The 18,137-nt window shown below is 45.0% G+C and overlaps 1 protein-coding gene across 1 annotated transcript in view; it reads left to right on the top strand.

Moving 5' to 3' along the window:
- CD38 (CD38 molecule) overlaps nt 1-16,544 on the top strand; it is a 56,492-nt gene extending 39,948 nt beyond the window's left edge. Inside the window, exons 4-8 of the mRNA XM_081591571.1 lie at nt 4,600-4,685; nt 7,116-7,189; nt 9,245-9,331; nt 9,980-10,066; nt 13,237-16,544. Coding sequence (XP_081447697.1) covers nt 4,600-4,685; nt 7,116-7,189; nt 9,245-9,331; nt 9,980-10,066; nt 13,237-13,264 — 362 coding nt within the window. The 3' untranslated portion in view covers nt 13,265-16,544. The remainder of the gene's footprint in view (nt 1-4,599; nt 4,686-7,115; nt 7,190-9,244; nt 9,332-9,979; nt 10,067-13,236) is intronic.
- Nucleotides 16,545-18,137: the final 1,593 nt, after the last annotated feature.

Genomic DNA, 18,137 nt, shown 5'->3' with positions numbered 1-18,137 from the left:
GGAGATGATTCAAATTTATCTTTCGACTCCACAGTATTTATTTACATCTGTACATGGAAAACTTTTTGTTTCAATTTGTGTTATTTTGTTTTTAATGCATTTAATTATTATGAGAACCCTCAGGATTACTTCCTCATCCTGGAAGGTTTCTGATCTAGAGCTTTATTTTCTGTCATCGGCGGTCAAGCCCACACCTGTAGTTATGTTAGTTTCCTGAGGCTGCCGTAATGAAGAACCATATTTCTGCTATTGTGCAGTCACCAAGTCATGTCTAACTATTTGTGACCCCAGGGACTGAAGCACCCCAGGCTCCTCTGTCCTCTACTATCTCCCAGAGTTTGCTCAAATTCATGTTCATTGAGCATGTCCAGTGATGCTATCTAATCATCTCATCCTCTGCTGCTCCCTTCTCCTTTTGCCTTCAGTCTTTCCCAGCATCTGGGTCTTTTCTAATGAGTCAGTTCTTCACGTCAGGTGGCCAAATTATTTGAGTTTTAGCACCAGTCCTTCCAATGAATATTAAGGATTGATTTCCTTTAAGATTGACCGGTTTGATCCCCCTTCAGTCCAAGGGACTCTCAAGAGTCTTCTCCAACGCCACAATTCAAAAGCATCAATTCTTTAGCACTCAGCCTTCTTTAGAGTCCAACTCTCACATCCATACATGACTACTGGAAAAAACCGTAGCTTTGACTAAATAGACCTTTGTCAACAAAGTGATGTCTCTGCTTTTTAATATGCTGCCTAGGTTTGTCATGGTTTTCCTTCCAAGGAGCTAGAGTCTTCCAATTTCATCTTTGCATTCACTCTCTGCAGTGATTTAGGAGCCCAAGTAAATAAAGTCTGTCACTGCTTCCACTTTCCCCCCTTCTATTTGCCATGAAGTGATGGGACCAGACGCCATGATCTTAGTTTTTGAAAGTTGAGATTCACGCCAGCTTTTTCACTCTTCTCTTTCATCCTCATCTAGAGGCTCTTTAGTTCCTCTTCACTTTTGGCCATTAAGATTGGTATCATCTGCATATCTGAGGTTGTCGATATGGCCCTTGGCAGGTAGCTCAGTAATAAAGAGCCTGCCTGCTAGTGCAGGAGACGTAAGCTTGATCCCTGGGCCGGGAAGATCCCCTGGAGGAGGGCACGGCAACCCACTCCAGTATTAGTGCTGAGAAAATCCCATGGACAGAGGGGCCTGGCAGGCTGCAGTCCACGGAGTCACAAAGAGTCTGACACAACTGAGCGACTGAGTGCACACACACACACACACACAATCTCGATTCCAGCTTGACTCATACAGCATTTCACATGATGTACTCTGCATATAAATTAAATAAGCAGGGTGACAGTATACAGCCCTGTCATACTCCTTCCCCAATTTGGAACCAGTCTACTGTTCCATGTCCGGTTCTAACCACTGCTTCTTGACTTGCATACAGGTTTCTTAGGAGACAGGTGAGGTGGTCTGGTATTCCCACCTCTTTGACAATTTTCCATGGTTCAGTGTGTCCACACAGTCAAAGGCTTTAGCGTAGTCAAGGAAGCAGAAGTAGGTGTTTTTCTGGAACTCCCTTGCTTTCTCCATGATCTAATGAATGCGGCATCAAACAATATGAATTTATGTTCTCACACTTTTGGAGGCTATAAGTCCTAGATCAAGGTGTCGGCTGGGACGTGCTCTGTCTGAAGGCTCCAGGGGAGAGACTCTGACTCTTCCAGCTTCTGGTGTTTGCTGGAAAACCTTGCTCATGGATGCATTACTCTGCCCCCATCTCCATCCCCACATGGCTGTCTTCTTCCTGCGCGTCTCCATAGCGTCTTCCCTCTGTGTTTTCTGCCTCTGTAACCAAACCTCCCTTCTCATAAGGACCTCAGGCTTCTGGGACCAGGACCCACCCAACCTAGCGGTCTCATTTTTTAAAATTAATTAATTTATTTTAATTGGAGTAGTAGTCTCATTGTGACTTGATTACATCTGCAAACACCCTTCAACACATCTTTTGGGGCGTACACGATTCAACCTATACTAAGAGGGAAGCAGAAAGATGGGTGTTTTTGTAGGGTCAGCTGTGCACAAACCTGCAGAGGAGACAGGCGGCTGCCACGTGTCTGACTTCTGGGGCACAAGAAAGGGCTCTGAGGCGTCTCCACACCCCCAGGGCCTGCTTGCTGACACAAGGCCAGACTGTGCCTTCACTCTCATTCCGCCCTCCTCTGCCGTGCCCAATCAGTCCCCACCTAGTCATTTACCTGGCAGTTAGCCTTTCCTTCCTGTGTCTGTTACCACTGCCTGAATCCAGCTCACTAACATCCTCTCCTTTCTTGCTGGACAGACTGCTCACCCCTGACCCCTTTAGGTCAGCTTCCATCTGGCTCACAATGGGACTGCTTCTGTCTCGTACCTAAAACCAAAACAGCTCTCTTTTGCCTCTAAGATAAAATCTGAATTCTGTCTTTCATGCACCTGATCATCAGTCCAGCCCCTCCCCATCCTTTCTGCTCTGCCAGGATCATTCTAAACCCCACGCCTGTGCACTGCTTTCTCCACATGGAGCCCCTTTCTCTAGCTCATCTGTCTGAAGACTCCTATTCATCCTTCATAACCAGGTTCAACATCACCTTCCCTCCTGCTGCTGTACACCACCCCCAACCCAGATTGACTTTTCTCTGATTTATTTGATTATAGCAGATCACTGGGCCTCTCAAGGCAGAACTTTTATCTAACTCATCTCTCTGTCTCCAGGACATAATACTCAATAAATGCTTGTGTAGTCAAATGTGTTGGATAAAGAAAATGTGATATATATATGTATATACACACACAAAATGGGATATTATTCAGCCTTAAAAAAAAGAAATTCCCATCATTTGTGACAATATGATGAAGCTGGAGGGTATTATGCTAAGTGAAATAAACCAGACAGAAAAAGACAGATACAGCATGGTATCACTTACATGTGGAATCTTTAAAAAAAAAAGGAACTCATAGAAACAGAGACTACATAAGTGGTTTCCAGGGGTTGGAAGTGGAGGAAATAGGGAAAGAAGGGTAAAAATTTTCATTTATTAGACAGATAAGATCTGAGAATCTAATGTGTAACATGGTGCCCATAACCGTTAACTCTGTATTATATAATAGAAATTTGCTGAGACAGTAAGACTTCAAAGAAAGTGAAAGTTGCTCAGTCATGTCCAACTCCTTGCGACCCCATGGACTATACAGTCTGTGGAATTCTCCAGGCCAGAATACTGGAGTGGGTAGCTGTTCCCTTCTCCAGGAGATCTTCTCAACCCAGGAATCGAACCGGGGTCTCCTGCACTGCAGGCGGATTCTTTACCTGCTGAGCCACCACAGAAGCCATCAGTTCAGTCGCTCAGTCGTGTGTGACTCTTTGCGACCCCGTGAACCGCAACACGCCAGGCCTCCCTGTCCATCACCAACTCCCAGAGTTTACTCAGACTCATGCCCATTGAATCAGTGATGCCATCCAACCATCTCATCCTCTGTTGTCCCCTTCTCCTCCTGCCCTCAATCTTTTCCGGCATCAGGGTCTTTTCCAATGAGTCAGCTCTTCGCATCAGGTGGCCAAAGTATTGGAGTTTTAGCTTCAACATCAGTCCTTCCAATGAACACCCAGGACCGGTCTCCTTTAGGATGGACTGGTTGGATCTCCTTGCAGTCCAAGGGACTCTCTAGAGTCTTCTCCAACACCACAGTTCAAAAGCATCAATTCTTCGGCACTCAGCTTTCGCCATAAGGACTTCAAAGTTCTCATCAAAAAAAAAAAAAAAAAAAGAATATGAGGTGATGGATGCACTAATTAACCTGATGAGGGAGAATCTTTCCACAATATGTTTGCATATCAAGTCATTACATTGTATCCGTTAGGTATTTTACAATTTTATTTGTCAATTATTTGTTGTTGCAGCTGTTCAGTTGCTAAGTCGTGTCCGACTCTTTGCGACCCAATACACTGCAGCATACCAGGCTTCCCTGTCCTGCACTGTCTCCCAGAGTTTGCTCAAATTCATGTCCATCGAGTCGGTCATGCTGTCTAACCAGCTCATCCTCTGCTATACCTCAATAAAAAGCAATACAAATAAATGTTGGTGTGTTACGGCAGGTATCCTCGGTAGAAGTAGCACAGAAACTGCGTGTTCCTGCCTTATGTCTGTGGTTCCTCCCTGACAGTTGAGCCTGTCTGGATGGGGTGTATGTAGGAAGACTCTGAGGGTATCTGAGCCTAAGGGTGTGGGCATGAAAGCAGTGAGGGAGGAAATGATCTCCAGTTCTTCCTGGAACTGGAAATACTCCTGGGCGCTTGTCTCTGTCAGATGAGCTTTTGCTTCAGTTTCCCAGAATGATGACTCAAAGCTGGTCACTGTGTTCCTGTGTGGGGCGTGGATGGTAAGCTGAGGACTTGGAAGGGATTCAGGGGGCACTTAGTTAAATTGGGTCGAGAGGTGTCCGTTCTCCGTCCTCCATCTTGGCAGTGATGCCGCGCAAAGTGACTCCACTGTGATCCGACAGCCCACAAAGAACAGAGATGAATTATGCCTTTTCTCTCCCACCTTAAGTACTTTTCTGCAAACCATGTCTTTTAGATTTGAACTATCAGTCTTGCCCAGACAGGAAGAAAGACTGCAACACCAACTATGTTTCTGTATTCTGGGAACTGGTGTCCCAAAGGGTAAGAACCGGGTTGGGATGGGTGTGGGATGGGAAGGAGTCTCTAGAGGGAGGGGATATATGTATTTTTATGGCTGGTTCATGTTGTTTGGGATTCCCTGGTAGCTCAGACGGTAGTGTCTGCCTGTAATGCAGGAGACCTGGGTTCAATCCCCGGGTCTGGAAGATCCCCTGGAGAAGACAATGGCAACCCACTCCAGTACTCTTGCCTGGAAAATCCCATGGATGGAGGAGCCTGGTAGGCTACAGTCCATGGGGTCGCAAAGAGTCGGACGTGACTGAGCGACTTCACTAGCATTGGCATGTTGTACGGTGTGAAGCCTACCCAACGTTGTAAAGCAGTTATCCTCCAATTAAAAATGAATTAAAATAAAATAATTACTTTATAAAGAAAACCAAACAAACAAAAGGCTAAGTACCACAAGTGAAAGTCTAGAATTTGGAGCCCAAAGAGCTTAGGAAGTCATCCAGTCAGTGGCTGGTTTTAATTCACTTGGAGAAGGGAGCATCCCTAAACTTTTAGAAACAAAAGTTTATGGTTCTTTCCTGAGAAAAATGTTCGTAATCACGTGCCAGAAGATTTTCACATGTAATTTGTAGCCGTTCATGGAAGGTCTCAGGCTCTAGATGAAGATTCCCTGCTTCTACCTTTTTTGGGGGCTTTGGTTGCCAGGCACCTCTGGCTTGGTTGAATCCTCTGATCCAGGTATTGGCCAGTCTTAGATTCCTGGAACAGTCTTAATAATCTACATTTGCAGACCATTTACTGTGTGCTAGGTACAGTCCTCAGGGTTTTATGTGGGTTAAAATCATGCATCCTCGCAAGAACTCTGTGAAGCAGGCACCTTGAGTATCATACCCATTTTACAGATGGCAAAATGGAGCTGCAGGTAAATAAGCATTCCACTAAAGAGATGCTGCAAGTGGCAAACGTGGGTGTTTATCCCAAGGTGTCTGACTCCAGATCCAGAATTCATGCTGGGAATACCATCTTCCCCTCTGTCTATATATTTCTGGCCTTACTTTAAGCTGCTTTTGTGCTTATTTTTAAAATTATTTATTTATTTATTTATTTTTGGCTGTGCTGGGTTGTCATTGCTACACCCGGGCTTTCTCTAGTTGCAATGCAAAGACTTCTCACTGGTTTGGCTTCTTTTGTTGGGGAGCACAGACTGTGGCCGCAGGGGCTTCAGAAGTTGTGGTGTGTGGATTTCATTGCTCTGCAGCACGTGGGGTCTTCTCAGGCCAGGGATCAAACCTGTGTCCCCTGCATTGGCAGGCAGATTATTAACCACTGGGCCACCAGGGGAGCCCTGTCCTGGCCTTTCTGTGTGCACCTGTCTCAACCCCTACCAGGCGAAATCCTGTTCATTCTTTAAGACTTGGTTTTTGTCATCCTCTGTTACACCTTTGCCGGTTCCTCCCTGCTCTCCGTCACGGGGTATTTGGACATCTCGCTCTCCTTCCCTCTTCTCTGTCCATGGACTTCCCCTGGGCGCTCACTCTGGACAGTGCCCTGGCTGCAAGGCTCCAGCACTGCGGAGGTGGGTGGGATGGCCAGGCTCACAACTCTCAGTCCCAGGGGCTAACCCCACGTTAAAGTCACCATCACAATGCCCTAGAGTGGATAATGTGAGAAGGGGATGCAGAGATAGTCGCAGGGGTCTGGGTGGGCCTCCTGGAAGAAATAGTAGATTGCACAGTGTTGTTTTTTTCAACTTTTATTTTGTGTTAGCGTATAGCCGATTAACAAACAATGTTGTGACAGTTTCAGGTGAACAGTGAAGGGACTCAGCCACACATAGACATGTATTCATTCTCCCCTCCTCAGATCGCATACTTTTGTTCATCTTCTTTTCCCCAGTGTCTAGGGAAGATTCCAGCCGAATCTTTGTTGTATGAAGAACTAAAACCCCATGCTCAAAAATACCCACGCATTCATCCCTTCTCCATTCCTCATTATGCCTGTGCAGCCTTCAGGGCCGCCGTCTGTCACAGTTTCTCTTCCCTTGGCCTTTTCTTTTTTCTTTCTTCCTTTTTTACTGCTGAAGTGTCTGCTCCCACTGAATGAGATGTGTGGTGTCTACACTGCCTGGTGTTAGGAAAGCAATGTTACCGTCCTTCTCCGGCAATGATGCTGTTCTTACTCATCTGGACTTCTGCCTTCTGAACCGCCAACTTAGCAGCGATGAAGCTGAACTTCATTGTTCAGACACAGATTGGAACAATGGCTTCCAGAACTCCAGAGGGAAGCATATGCCCTCCAGTAATTTGGGGTAAACATTACTTAGACCTCGCCTGTCTGAGGTAGAACTCGCCTGTCTGAGGTAGAACTCTACGGGCAGTTCCTCTTTCACCAGCTGTTTGGGATGGACCTGCAGGGGACTGGAATTAAGTTTGCATGCTGAGGAATGGTGTTTCTGTTTTTAAGTTTGCAGAAAATGCCTGTGGTACCGTCCAGGTGGTGCTCGATGGATCCCTCGAGAACGCTTTTGATAAAAACAGGTACTTATTTCTTTGCCTCCTGTGGGTTAGGGTTAACACAGTCTCCTACTGGCTCTTTTGCCTTTAGAAGAATATACTTTTCATGTCGAACTTCAGGACTGAAGATGTGGGCTAAAAAAGGTAAAATGTATTCTATGGTGAGATTTTTGTCTTTCTAAGGCAACACTTTTGTCCAGTTTCTCCGTTGTTTAAAATTCTCTAAAGGTACTTGCACGGGGTCCAACTTTTCCTCTTAGCTTTCTGAGGCCTGCTCTCTCTCCTGTAGAGCTTCCCAGCCAGGTGGCTCAGTGGTGAAGAATCTGCCTGCCAATGCAGGAGACACAGGAGACATAGGTTCAATTCCTGGGTTGGGAAGAGCCCCTGGAAGAGGAAATGGCTGACTCGGAGAATCCCCATGGACAGAGGAGTCTGGTGGGGTACAGTCCATGGGGCCACAAAGAGTTGGACACAACTGGCTGAGTGAGCATGCCCGCTCTCTCTCTCAGAACACTCCATCCTGCCCATTCCCTTTGCTCACCCTGTTTCCACACATGACCTGTCCCCTCCTTCCTTCTGCCTGTCTAAAGTCTTCTCATCCACACACATCTACCCTGGACTCCTCTCTCCTCCCTGGACAGTATGGATCCCAGTGAATCTGCTGCTGAGAACAGCAGGGGCCCTCCCATGCCTTTGACCTGCATTCCGTCTTTGCAGACAGCGTCAGCAGTTTATTGTCACGGTTAAAAGCGGGAATTCCAGAGGTCACGACATCTTACCTGAGTGACCTTAGTAGGGCCCCACTAGTCTCTCTGTACCTGAGGAGGTGCTGGTGTTGTGAAGATGGACTGGGAGGGTGTATGAAAAATGCTGAGCCACATGCCAGACAGAAAAAGTGCTGGGTGAGTATCTCCTTTCACCCACACCACTGACTCTGGTCCCACTCTGGCTTTCCTTCACTGACCCCCTTCTGTACTTACAGGTTCTACCACATTGATGACCTTTCCAGTCTTTCTTCTCCAGCCTTTCCCTGGATAAGGCTGATTGAGACGAGGGAACATATATTAATGTGCCCCAGGGGCTTCCCAGGTGGCTCAGCAGTAAAGAATCTGCCTGCCAATGCAGGAGATGTGAGTTTGATCCCTGAGTTGGGAAGATCCCCTGGAGAAGGAAATGGCAACCCACTCCAGCATATTCCTCTCCGTGGGCAGAGGAGCCTGGGAGGCTACAGTCCACGGGGTCACAAGAGCTGGACACAACTGAGTGATTAAGCACCACCACCAGGCACTCCAGGTGCCCCCAGATGAATTTTCCTTCTTTCCTCTTTTTTTTGTTTTTAATATTTATTTGGCTACATCCTGTCTTAGTTGCAGTTGCCCACATGGCATGTGGGATCTTAGTTCCCCAACCAAGGTTTGAACCCACATTCCCTGCATTGCAAGCGGATTCTTAACCACTGGACCACCGGAGAAGCCCCTCTTGTCTTCTGTTAATGTTTGCGTCCACCAGGAAGCCTTTGTCTGCTTGTCTTCCTCTGACCCCAACCTTGCGGGCTTTTGGGTGCAAGTGTGAACATGCCAGAATTGTGTAATCGGACATTAGGGGCCCAGGTACTTGTAACAGGAGTGGTGGAGCCTAATGGGGAAAGGGCTGGGGTCAGAACAGGACATAGGGGTCTTTCAACGACATGCTTCTCCAACTCAGTGTGCGTGGGGATCACCTAGGAATTGTTGGGCTGCTGGCTCGGATTCAGCAGGTGGCGGTGGGCAGAGATTCTGCAGTTCTAATGAGCTCCTTACCTTGGTCTAAGCAAGTGTAAGAGAACTGTATCTTCTTGGAACAGCAAGTGTTTAAAGAATCAGCATCACTGTACAGATGAAGAACCTTATTTTGAGAATCTTACTCATTTGGGGTCATCCTGAGTAAGTAAAGGTGGCTGATTCTGATGCAAATCATGGGTCACCTCCAAACGGTAGGTTCTAACCAGTGACACCCCGCCCGATGACTTTTCACAGGGGCTGTGGGTGCTCCAACAATTCAGTTTGGGGTTAACAATGTTCTGTGTCTCTTCTATCTTAGCGTATTTGGACGAGTGGAAGCCCCTAATTTGAGGCCAGTGGTTACACTACAGGCTTGGCTGGTACATGACCCTGGAAAATCTCCCAGGTATGTGTTACTCCTTTGTTCTCATATATATTCTCAGGCTTATTTTAGGAATCAGTCCATGAAAGAATCCACAGTCACAGGGATGAATGCGCTGAGAAAAGACTGGCTCAGGAAATGAATGGGGCCTTACTCTACCTTTACTCCATCCCAACATAGCTCAGTTGGTAAAGAGTCCGCTCAGTAGGAGACCCCAGTTCGATTCCCAGGTTGAGAAGGGATGAGCTACCCACTCCAGTATTCTTGGGCTTCCCTTGTGGCTCAGCTGGTAAAGAATCCGCCTGCAATGTGGGAGACCTGGGTTCAGTCCCTGGGTTGGGAAGATCCCCTGGAGAGGGGAAAGGCTGCCCACTCCAGTCTTCTGGCCTGGAGAATCCCATGGGCTAAGTTCACAGGGTGGCAGAGAGTGGGACACGACTGAGCGACCTTCACTCACTCAACAGTCTCTTACTTGTATCTCAGTGGTAGGTCTCTACCTAGTTCACACCTTTGACTCTGCTGTGGACCTGTGAGCTCTCTGAAGCTCCCTCCCCTTCACAGCTTCATCTGAGGGCCTTGCCCAGGGCCCGCCTCCTGGAAGAAACCAAGCGACTCCAAGGAAATGCTTGTGAGCCCTTGTTATTTTAACACTTTTCTTCTTTTTTCCTCCAGTGACTCATGCTCTGGCTCCTCTATAAAGGAACTGAAATCCATCTTAAATCAAAGGAATGTCAGATTTATCTGCAAGGATAATATCAGGTAACTAACGCTTTCCTGCCCCGTGCAGACACGCTTCCCTTGGGCCTTGACGGTGGATGGGTGGTGACCTTCAGTGAACTCCGCGCCTCTCCCAGCTTAGCCCAGAAGCCATTTCCAGCCAGTGGCCTTCTGATGTCCACTTCCCCGTCACTTCCTCGTCCTTCCCCATGCAACTCAAGCAGTGATTTGCCTCTAAAGGTGACCCAGATTTGAGGGCATCTTTCCTGCTTTCCCATGTGAGAGGCCTGACCCAGAGCTCCTGACTTTTAAGGGCGTAGAAGCACATGTTGCCAAAAGCAAAGGATTTATAAAAGCCTTGTGACTTGGCATATTTTGCAGGTGAGGTTTCTTTGGTTGGGTCTCAGTTGTAGATGCCTAACACTTGGTGGCTTACACACAGCCACAAACACTGGTCAGCTCCCCTGGCTGCCTAGCTCCTCTAGACACCAACTCTCAGATGTGCTCAGGGGGGCTTTAAGCAGACACTCACAGCAGACAGGAGGCCTGAGTTCAAGTCTCCACGTTTATTCTCCTTAAAGCCCAACCCTTTCTGGACTTCACTCCATCATCTGTAACATGGGAATGGACAGGGTGATTTCTAAGACTTCCTAGCTTGGCCTCCCTGACCCTTGGGGGTCAGCCCCCTTGGGTAGAGTGGCAGCTGCAGCCGTAGTCTCAAGTCTCAAATCATAAAGAGCAAGCTTTATGATTTTCTAATTAAAAAATGTAGAATCTTAAAACTGTTTACCCATAACACATTTATTGGGGGAAAGTTTAAATTACAGATAGGTATATATTTTTATTTATTTTTTCTCATTTTCAAAAATTTCACTTGTTTGTTTTTGACTGTGCTGGTCTATGTTGCCATGTGGGCTTTTCTCAAGCTGTGCTGTGCGGGCTTCACGTTGCAGTGGCCTCTCTCCTTGTGGCTCCCAGGCTTTAGGATGCGCAGGGCTCAGTAGTTGGCGGCACGTGGGCTTATTTGCTCCACGGCATGTGGGATCTTCCCAGACTCGGGGTCAAACCCATGTCCCCTGCATTGGCAGGTGGATTCTTATCCACTGTACCACCAAGGGAAGCCACAAGTATGTATTTTTTAAAATCGCCTGCGACTCTGTTATCATAACTGAGACCCCTCACTATTTTTAAGATGTGTGGTCAGTATTTAACTCCAGGCAGAGACCTGTGCTAAAAGCATCTTTGGAAATTTTCCCATATGTGACAGATAGATATGGGACAGAGAGTTCCCATAGAACAGGTGCAGAGAGAAGAACTTTCTCAAAGAATGTCAAAGCTGAAATGCTTCCCGTCACTTCCCTGTCACCAGCGTTTCCCACCAACCACGTCAGAAACACAGGAGGACAGATTCAAGGAACATGCGCTGAAGCCTTTGTCTCTCCAATGACCTGAATTTCCCATCAGGCAGCCGGCTTCTCTCTGGAAACTGCCAGAAAATAACACAAGCTTTCTAAAGCAGTTAGATAGGAAAACAGAACAAAGGAACAACTATAAAAGAGACATGGCAGACATCTGACCAGTCTAAGTTACTTAAAGATCTTTTGCATTAAGAGAATGGAATACGAAAACCCAGGACAAGAGTAGGGAATGTAAGTGAGTCATTCACAAAACTCATTTATCTCTTTCCTTGCATTAACCATTCACCCTTTTTATTTTTTTCATGAATGGCCCAAACCGTAGGCTCTGGGTGAGCTCACTCATCCTTCACCTTGCCAAAATAATCAAGTATACCTTCCCACCTGGACTTGTGGAGTGGCCTACATGGGAAGCCAGCCCCTGTCACTCAAGCATCAGTTCATGTGACCTTAAACTTGGGGCCCATATTTGAAATCACTGCTGGTTTGCTGCAACCATGAGGTCATGATATATTCAGCATAACCAGACCCTCAGGGTCCCCTGTTGTAGCTAACAGTTTCCTGTTGTATCGAACTGTTGTATCTAATGTTTTGACAACTTTGCAAGAAACTTTCTTGTCTCTAGGGGAGCTCAAAGTGAATGTCACAGATATAGATGTCGACTGTAGACTCCTCTTCCATAGCATTATTTCCTTGAGGATGAGGATACTTTTCCCACCTAGAATGTATTCATGTGGGTTTTCCGGGTGGCGCTAGTGATAAAGAACCCACCTACCAGTGCAAGAGACATAAGACATGAGGGTCCAACCCCGGGGTTGGGAAGATCCTCTGGAGTAGGAAATGGCAACCCACTCCCGTATTCTTGTAGACAAGAATGGACAGAGGAGTCTGGAGGGCTGTAAGACATGGGGTCTCAAAGAGTCAGACATGACTGAGCATGCACACACACACACACACACACACGTATTCATGTGGTGGATCCCAGATCACAGTGTTGGTGAGGATGGATGACTCTCTTTAGAGCCAACGTGCCCAGCTGGTCACGACAGAGGGCTAGAGATGAGCCTGAGATGGCCCGTCCTAGAAGCCCAGGGATGCTGCTAGCTACTTCTAAGACTCTCTCTCTTTCTTGACTCACATTTAACAAAATCAGATTTGACTGCAATTTAAGCAACCACTTACCCCCACTAGACAACCCCCTCTACTAAGTGCCAGCCACTCCCATTGAACTAAGTTGCTTTGTCATTTGATTTTTATGAAAACGAGAGTCATTCACCTGCTGATGCTATAGGATGTATTCTGTGCAAAGAATCGTGGTCTTCTCGCTGACAGCAACCAGCCCTCTTCTAGAGAGTCTATGACCTCTTGCTGCCTGATGCTTTGACACAACACTTCCTCAGGAAGTTTTTGAAGAGAAAACAAATCCTCAATGGAAAATATGGGGTCTCTCCTCTTTGGTTGCTGCTTCTGCTGTTTCTTGACCATCAGCTGAGGTTCACAGCACCTATCTGTGACATGTCTGAGCCAGACATTCATTCCCATCTCCACATATTATCATCAAACATCAGTTATCTATTTCTATGGCTTTGCACATGAATGAAGCTAAATTGGGCTGTACTTTCAGTCATTCACTCTTGAACTTGACCTTTCTCGGTATTGTCACTGCAGCAGAAGGAACTTGTGTGGATGCTAAGTGGTCCATGCATACTTTTGCTGTTAATGAAGGGCCTTCTTTCATTGGCGAGTTGACCAAGGTGTATCATACTGCCTCTTGATCTTTTTTCTTTCTCATCATAGCCGTGACCAGTTTCTTCGAAGAGTCTGAGGATTCGTCATGCAGATGAGTCAATCAGCATGGTTGAGCCCTGGCAGTATAGATCAACACACTCGATTCAGGAGACGTGCTGGTGGAAAGTTGGGACTTTGGAGGGAAACTTTTGTCATAAAATTAACACCAGGGATGGAAGCCTTTTCCTCCAGAATCTTAAAATAACTTATGCTATTGGCATAGTTTTTATCTTGATCTAATAGTCAAGAAAAATTAATTATTGTATAAAGTTAGAGTGGAAATTTTATATGGTTTTTTATTTTATTTTTCATATGATTCTTTTATATTGCTAATATTGGCCTGTCAAGAAAAATAAATGCCCAGACTTTTCAGCAAAGGTCAGATATCAAAATGAATGACCTTATCTCAGGATATATTTTTGTATCTTTCCTACAGATAAACTATAGATGCCGTGGTTATGGGTCTTGTTACATTCTGCAGGATGTAAGTCACTCCTGTGCTTGGTGTTTTATCTCTAATCCTTCCAACAGCCCTGTGAGGTTGATATTACTCTCCTCCATTTGTTAAATGAGAAGAACACATTCAGAAAGTTTATATAAAGGCATATATTTAGGTCAAGGTAGAGAATGAATTCGAACTCAACTTTATTTCAAAAATTCATGTGCTTGCCCTTTCTAGGCAGATAGTACTAGATTGATAGTCCTTATATTCTCTTCTAATGGATGTATGTTGGATTAAGTTGAATACAATAGAATCTGAAATGTGATTTTTCTGGATTGCTTCAAAACAGGTACATTTTTTCATCCTCTTCCTTGCTTCTCCTCACCTCTGTGTCTTACTTATGTAGGAGCCAGTTAAAATGTATTTATTTGTTCTTGATGCTGACAGTTTGTTTCTCACTTGAATTTTACTTGATTAGTCTTGCTTGGGAATGATCATTTATACTACTCTTAAAGAACCAACATTTAACTTTGTTGATTTTCTCATTCTACTTATTTAGGTTTTACTTTTCTTTGTATTATTAGAGATAGGGAGAGTCTAATTTCTTTGCATTTCCTTATTCAGCTTTGTAAGATGGAAGTTTAGATCACTGAGTTCGCAGTACATTTTCTTTTCTTTTATGTGCATTTTAGTACTATAATTTTTCTTCTGAGTGCTACCTTAGCTGCAGCTCTTAAAATTTTTGACATGTCTCTTTTCCTCATAATTTAAAAACGTTTTCTGATTTAATTGTTATTTCAAAATGTATTGCTTAAGTTTTAAACATCTGGATATTTTCTATTTCTTTGTTGTTCTTGTCAAAACATAAGATGCATTGAGTGGAGAACTAATGAACTCATTTGGAAATCCTTCAGGGAACCCAGTAGGTTTGTTGAAAACATCATACATTTTGGAGTCAGGCGTTTCTGGGTCCATACTTTGGCATCACTCTGTGCTTTAAAATGAAATAGCTAATCTCTCTGAACTTCAGCTTCATTGTCACTTAAATAAGGATTATAAATTTACCCTCATCAAAGTGTGGCAGGAACTAAAGAAGATGACAGAAAATGACAGTCTAACACAGTGAGTCATATGTAAGGAATCCCTAGAACATGGTAGACTCCCTTCTGCCTGCCCTTTGATTGACAATCCAGTTCCCATCGGGAGTCCTTACAGCTACAGCCACTGCCATCAGAGCAGGGATGCTTCCCCAGCCTGTTCTCCACTTTCTCGTGGGATGTGGTCTTGGCTGGACATGGGAATAGATGCTAGGGACCAGTTCTGGTTAAGGTTCAGTCTTGGTTTCTGCCTACCTGCAGGACGTCTTCAGAAATAGGTCCCTACTAATCCACTGGGTAACCCGGCTGTTTTTCTTCTCAAGACTCTGCCTTACTGTGGCCTAGCTTGCTGAGTTCTGGATCCTTTAATGTACCTTCCTTGTTTACCAGGACACCCCATGAGGTGGCTCCCTGTGTCAGGAAAATTTTGTCCGTAACATCTTCTTTCAGTGATGAAATGGATAGAGTAAAAATCAATTTCTGAGAATCTTTCCCCCAGGAAGACTCATTTGAGTGCTTAAGGTCAAAGCTGGTGGAGACCAAAGAGGAGGCTGGTCCCCAGGTTGTCACACCTGCTGCAGAGTGCCCTGAGGCCCCTGGAGGTGGCTGGGGGCTGAGGTGCTATTTTCTCCTTACACCACATTTGTATCTTCATTACCGTGATGTTTCATCCGTGCCTCTGCTCTCCTGGTAGTTCTGATTTTGCATCTTTGCCATTGACCATGCATCATGGGCCTTCCCTGGTGCCTCACCTGGCAAAGATTCCACCTGCAATGCAGGAGACGCTGGTTTGATCCCTGGGTTGGGACAATCCCCTGGAGGAGGAAATGGCAACGCACTCCTGTATTCTTGCCTGGAAAATCCCATGGACAGAGGAGCCTGGTGTGCTACAATCCACAGGGTCAAAAGAGTCAGATACCACTCAGTGACAAAACCATGCATCTCTAGCCCTGAGGACTTTTTCTGTAAGTAGGTCTTCTATATCCCTCTTCTTATAAGTGACATCTCTGCCAAATTACTGATTGCTCATCAGCCTCATATTTTACTCATAAACCTGCTATGCCTTGTCTCCCTACTTCATTCCTGTGTGCTCTAGAAAATCCTGTTACTATCCCAACTTTTATCCACCACCATATTCACCCAAGGCTCTGGGAATGAACCATAACCTAATTTCCCTTTTCCAGCTCCTCAAGGATCACTAATTTCCTTCTGTAATGGTTTATGACCTGATAACATTTGAAGCACACTTTCAAATACAGTTCGGATAGTTGAAAGGATACACATATGCACGTATGCATGTATATGTATATCTGTGTACACATATTTTTCTCAGTCCATAGGGATGCTACATGTAGTAGGTCTTTCTTAGTCCCATTTGTGTTGACCTGTTTTGCGCCACATGTGTCTCTTATATACTTGGCAGACAAAGCCAAGTATATATCAAATATTTTGGCAAAATACATTCTTTCTTTGGCTCGACAACTTTCTATGCCTTTTAACTCTCGTTGGAAACAAGCTCACCCAAGTCTGTACACTCCCCGATGGAAGAGGTGGCATAGGAGCCATGCTGACTTACTTCCTGGCATGCAGGTTCTCCTGAGGACTCCCAAGACTGTGACTTGAGCGTCTCAGATAGAATCCACATGGCGCAGAACGACTCTGTGTTTTTGTGGGTTTTTAAAGGGCAGGTGGTTGTGTATATGGATACGAGTTTTGTATGGCAACTTAAAATTGTATGAAGCAAAATGTTAAAATAAACCTACAGCATAACTTTGAAAGGCATTTATATTTATTTATTTAATTGGAGGATAATTGCTTTATGATGTTGTGTTGATTTCTGCTGTACAATAGCTTGAGTTGGTCATGACTATATATATATATATATCTTTTCCCTCTTGAGCCTCCCTCCCAACCCCTAGCCCCATCCCATCCCTCTAGGTTGTCACAGAGCACCAGACTGGGCTCCCTGTGTTATATAGCAGCTTCCCATAAACAAAAAATAAGATATTAAAAAAGAGGGGGTATATGTATGTGTATGGCTGATTCACTTTGCGCTACAACAGAAATGAATACAACATTGTAAAGCGACTGTACACCAATAAAAATTAATCAAAAAATTAAAAGGTATTAGAAAAAGACAGCATTTTATAAATGCAATGTTAGCCTAACATTTTCCCACAGTTTTTAAATAACGAAGCAATAATTTCTCTTCGCTACATTAACCATCATTTTTTAAACTTTTTATTTCCTATTGGAGGATAGCTGATTAACAATGTTGTGACAGTTTCAGGTGAACCATGAAGGGACTCAGCCACACATATACATGTATCCATTCTCCCCAAACAGCCCTCCCATCCAGGCTGTCACAAAACATTGAGCAGAGTTCCCTGTGCTGTATGCAGTGAGACCTTGTTGGTTATCCGTTTTAAATATAGTGGTAGTCTTCCCAAGTGGCTCAGTGGTAAGGAATCTGTCTGCAGTGCAGGAGTCATGCGTTCAGTCCCCGGGACAGGAAGATCCCCTGGAGAAGGGCACGGCAGCCCACTCCAGTATTCTTGTCTGGAGAATCCCCACGACAGAGGAGCTGGGCAGGCCACCGTCCATGGGGTCCCAAAGAGTTGGACACGACTGAGTGACTAAACAACAACAGGTCAACCCCAAACTCCTTAACTATCCCTCCTCCCACCTGTCCCCAATAACATATGATATACCTCTTTCTCTGTCATACTTCACACAGTATGACAAATCTCTAGGTCCATCCATGTTGCTGCAAATGGCATTACTTCAAATTCTTTTTAATGAGTGATATTCCATTGTATGGACGTACCACATTTTCTTTATACATTCCTCTGCTGGTGGACATTTAGGTTGCTTCTTTGTATTGGCTATTGTAAACAGTGCTAGCCATCACTTGAATATATGTTTTTATATCAGTCCATCAGGGACTCGGTTTCTGGGTGCTACCCCAAGAGGCAGTGGTCAGCTGGCCCTCAGGTCACACTCACAGAGCACAGAAGGGTTTGAATTGATCCCTAACATAGTGTTTATCCTTGAACTTAATTCAAATTGGTTCATCATGCTTTTTTTTTAAAATCATTTAAGCAAAGTGCAAGCAGCACAAGGTAGTGAAAACCGTGGGATTAAGAGACAAGTGACCCAGTGAGAAAGTTCATTAACATCTGTGACTCTCCAGTTTGGAATATATTTACAACAGACATCAATGAATTATACAAATAATGAATAATAAAGGACTTTGTGGAATTATTCTTTTAAAGACAATTGTGTCTGCAAAAACTGCTTGCCCTCACTTATGTGTGGAATCTAAGAAAGTCAAACTCACAGTAAGAGCAAGTGGAAAGTTGGCTATCAGA

The sequence above is a fragment of the Giraffa tippelskirchi genome, chromosome 1, assembly GCF_054371585.1.
Source record: "Giraffa tippelskirchi isolate mGirTip1 chromosome 1, T2T-mGirTip1v1.2.pri, whole genome shotgun sequence".
Lineage (NCBI taxonomy): Eukaryota > Metazoa > Chordata > Mammalia > Artiodactyla > Giraffidae > Giraffa > Giraffa tippelskirchi.
Note: the sequence above shows the minus strand (reverse complement) of the source record. Positions and strands in the feature narration are given on the sequence as shown.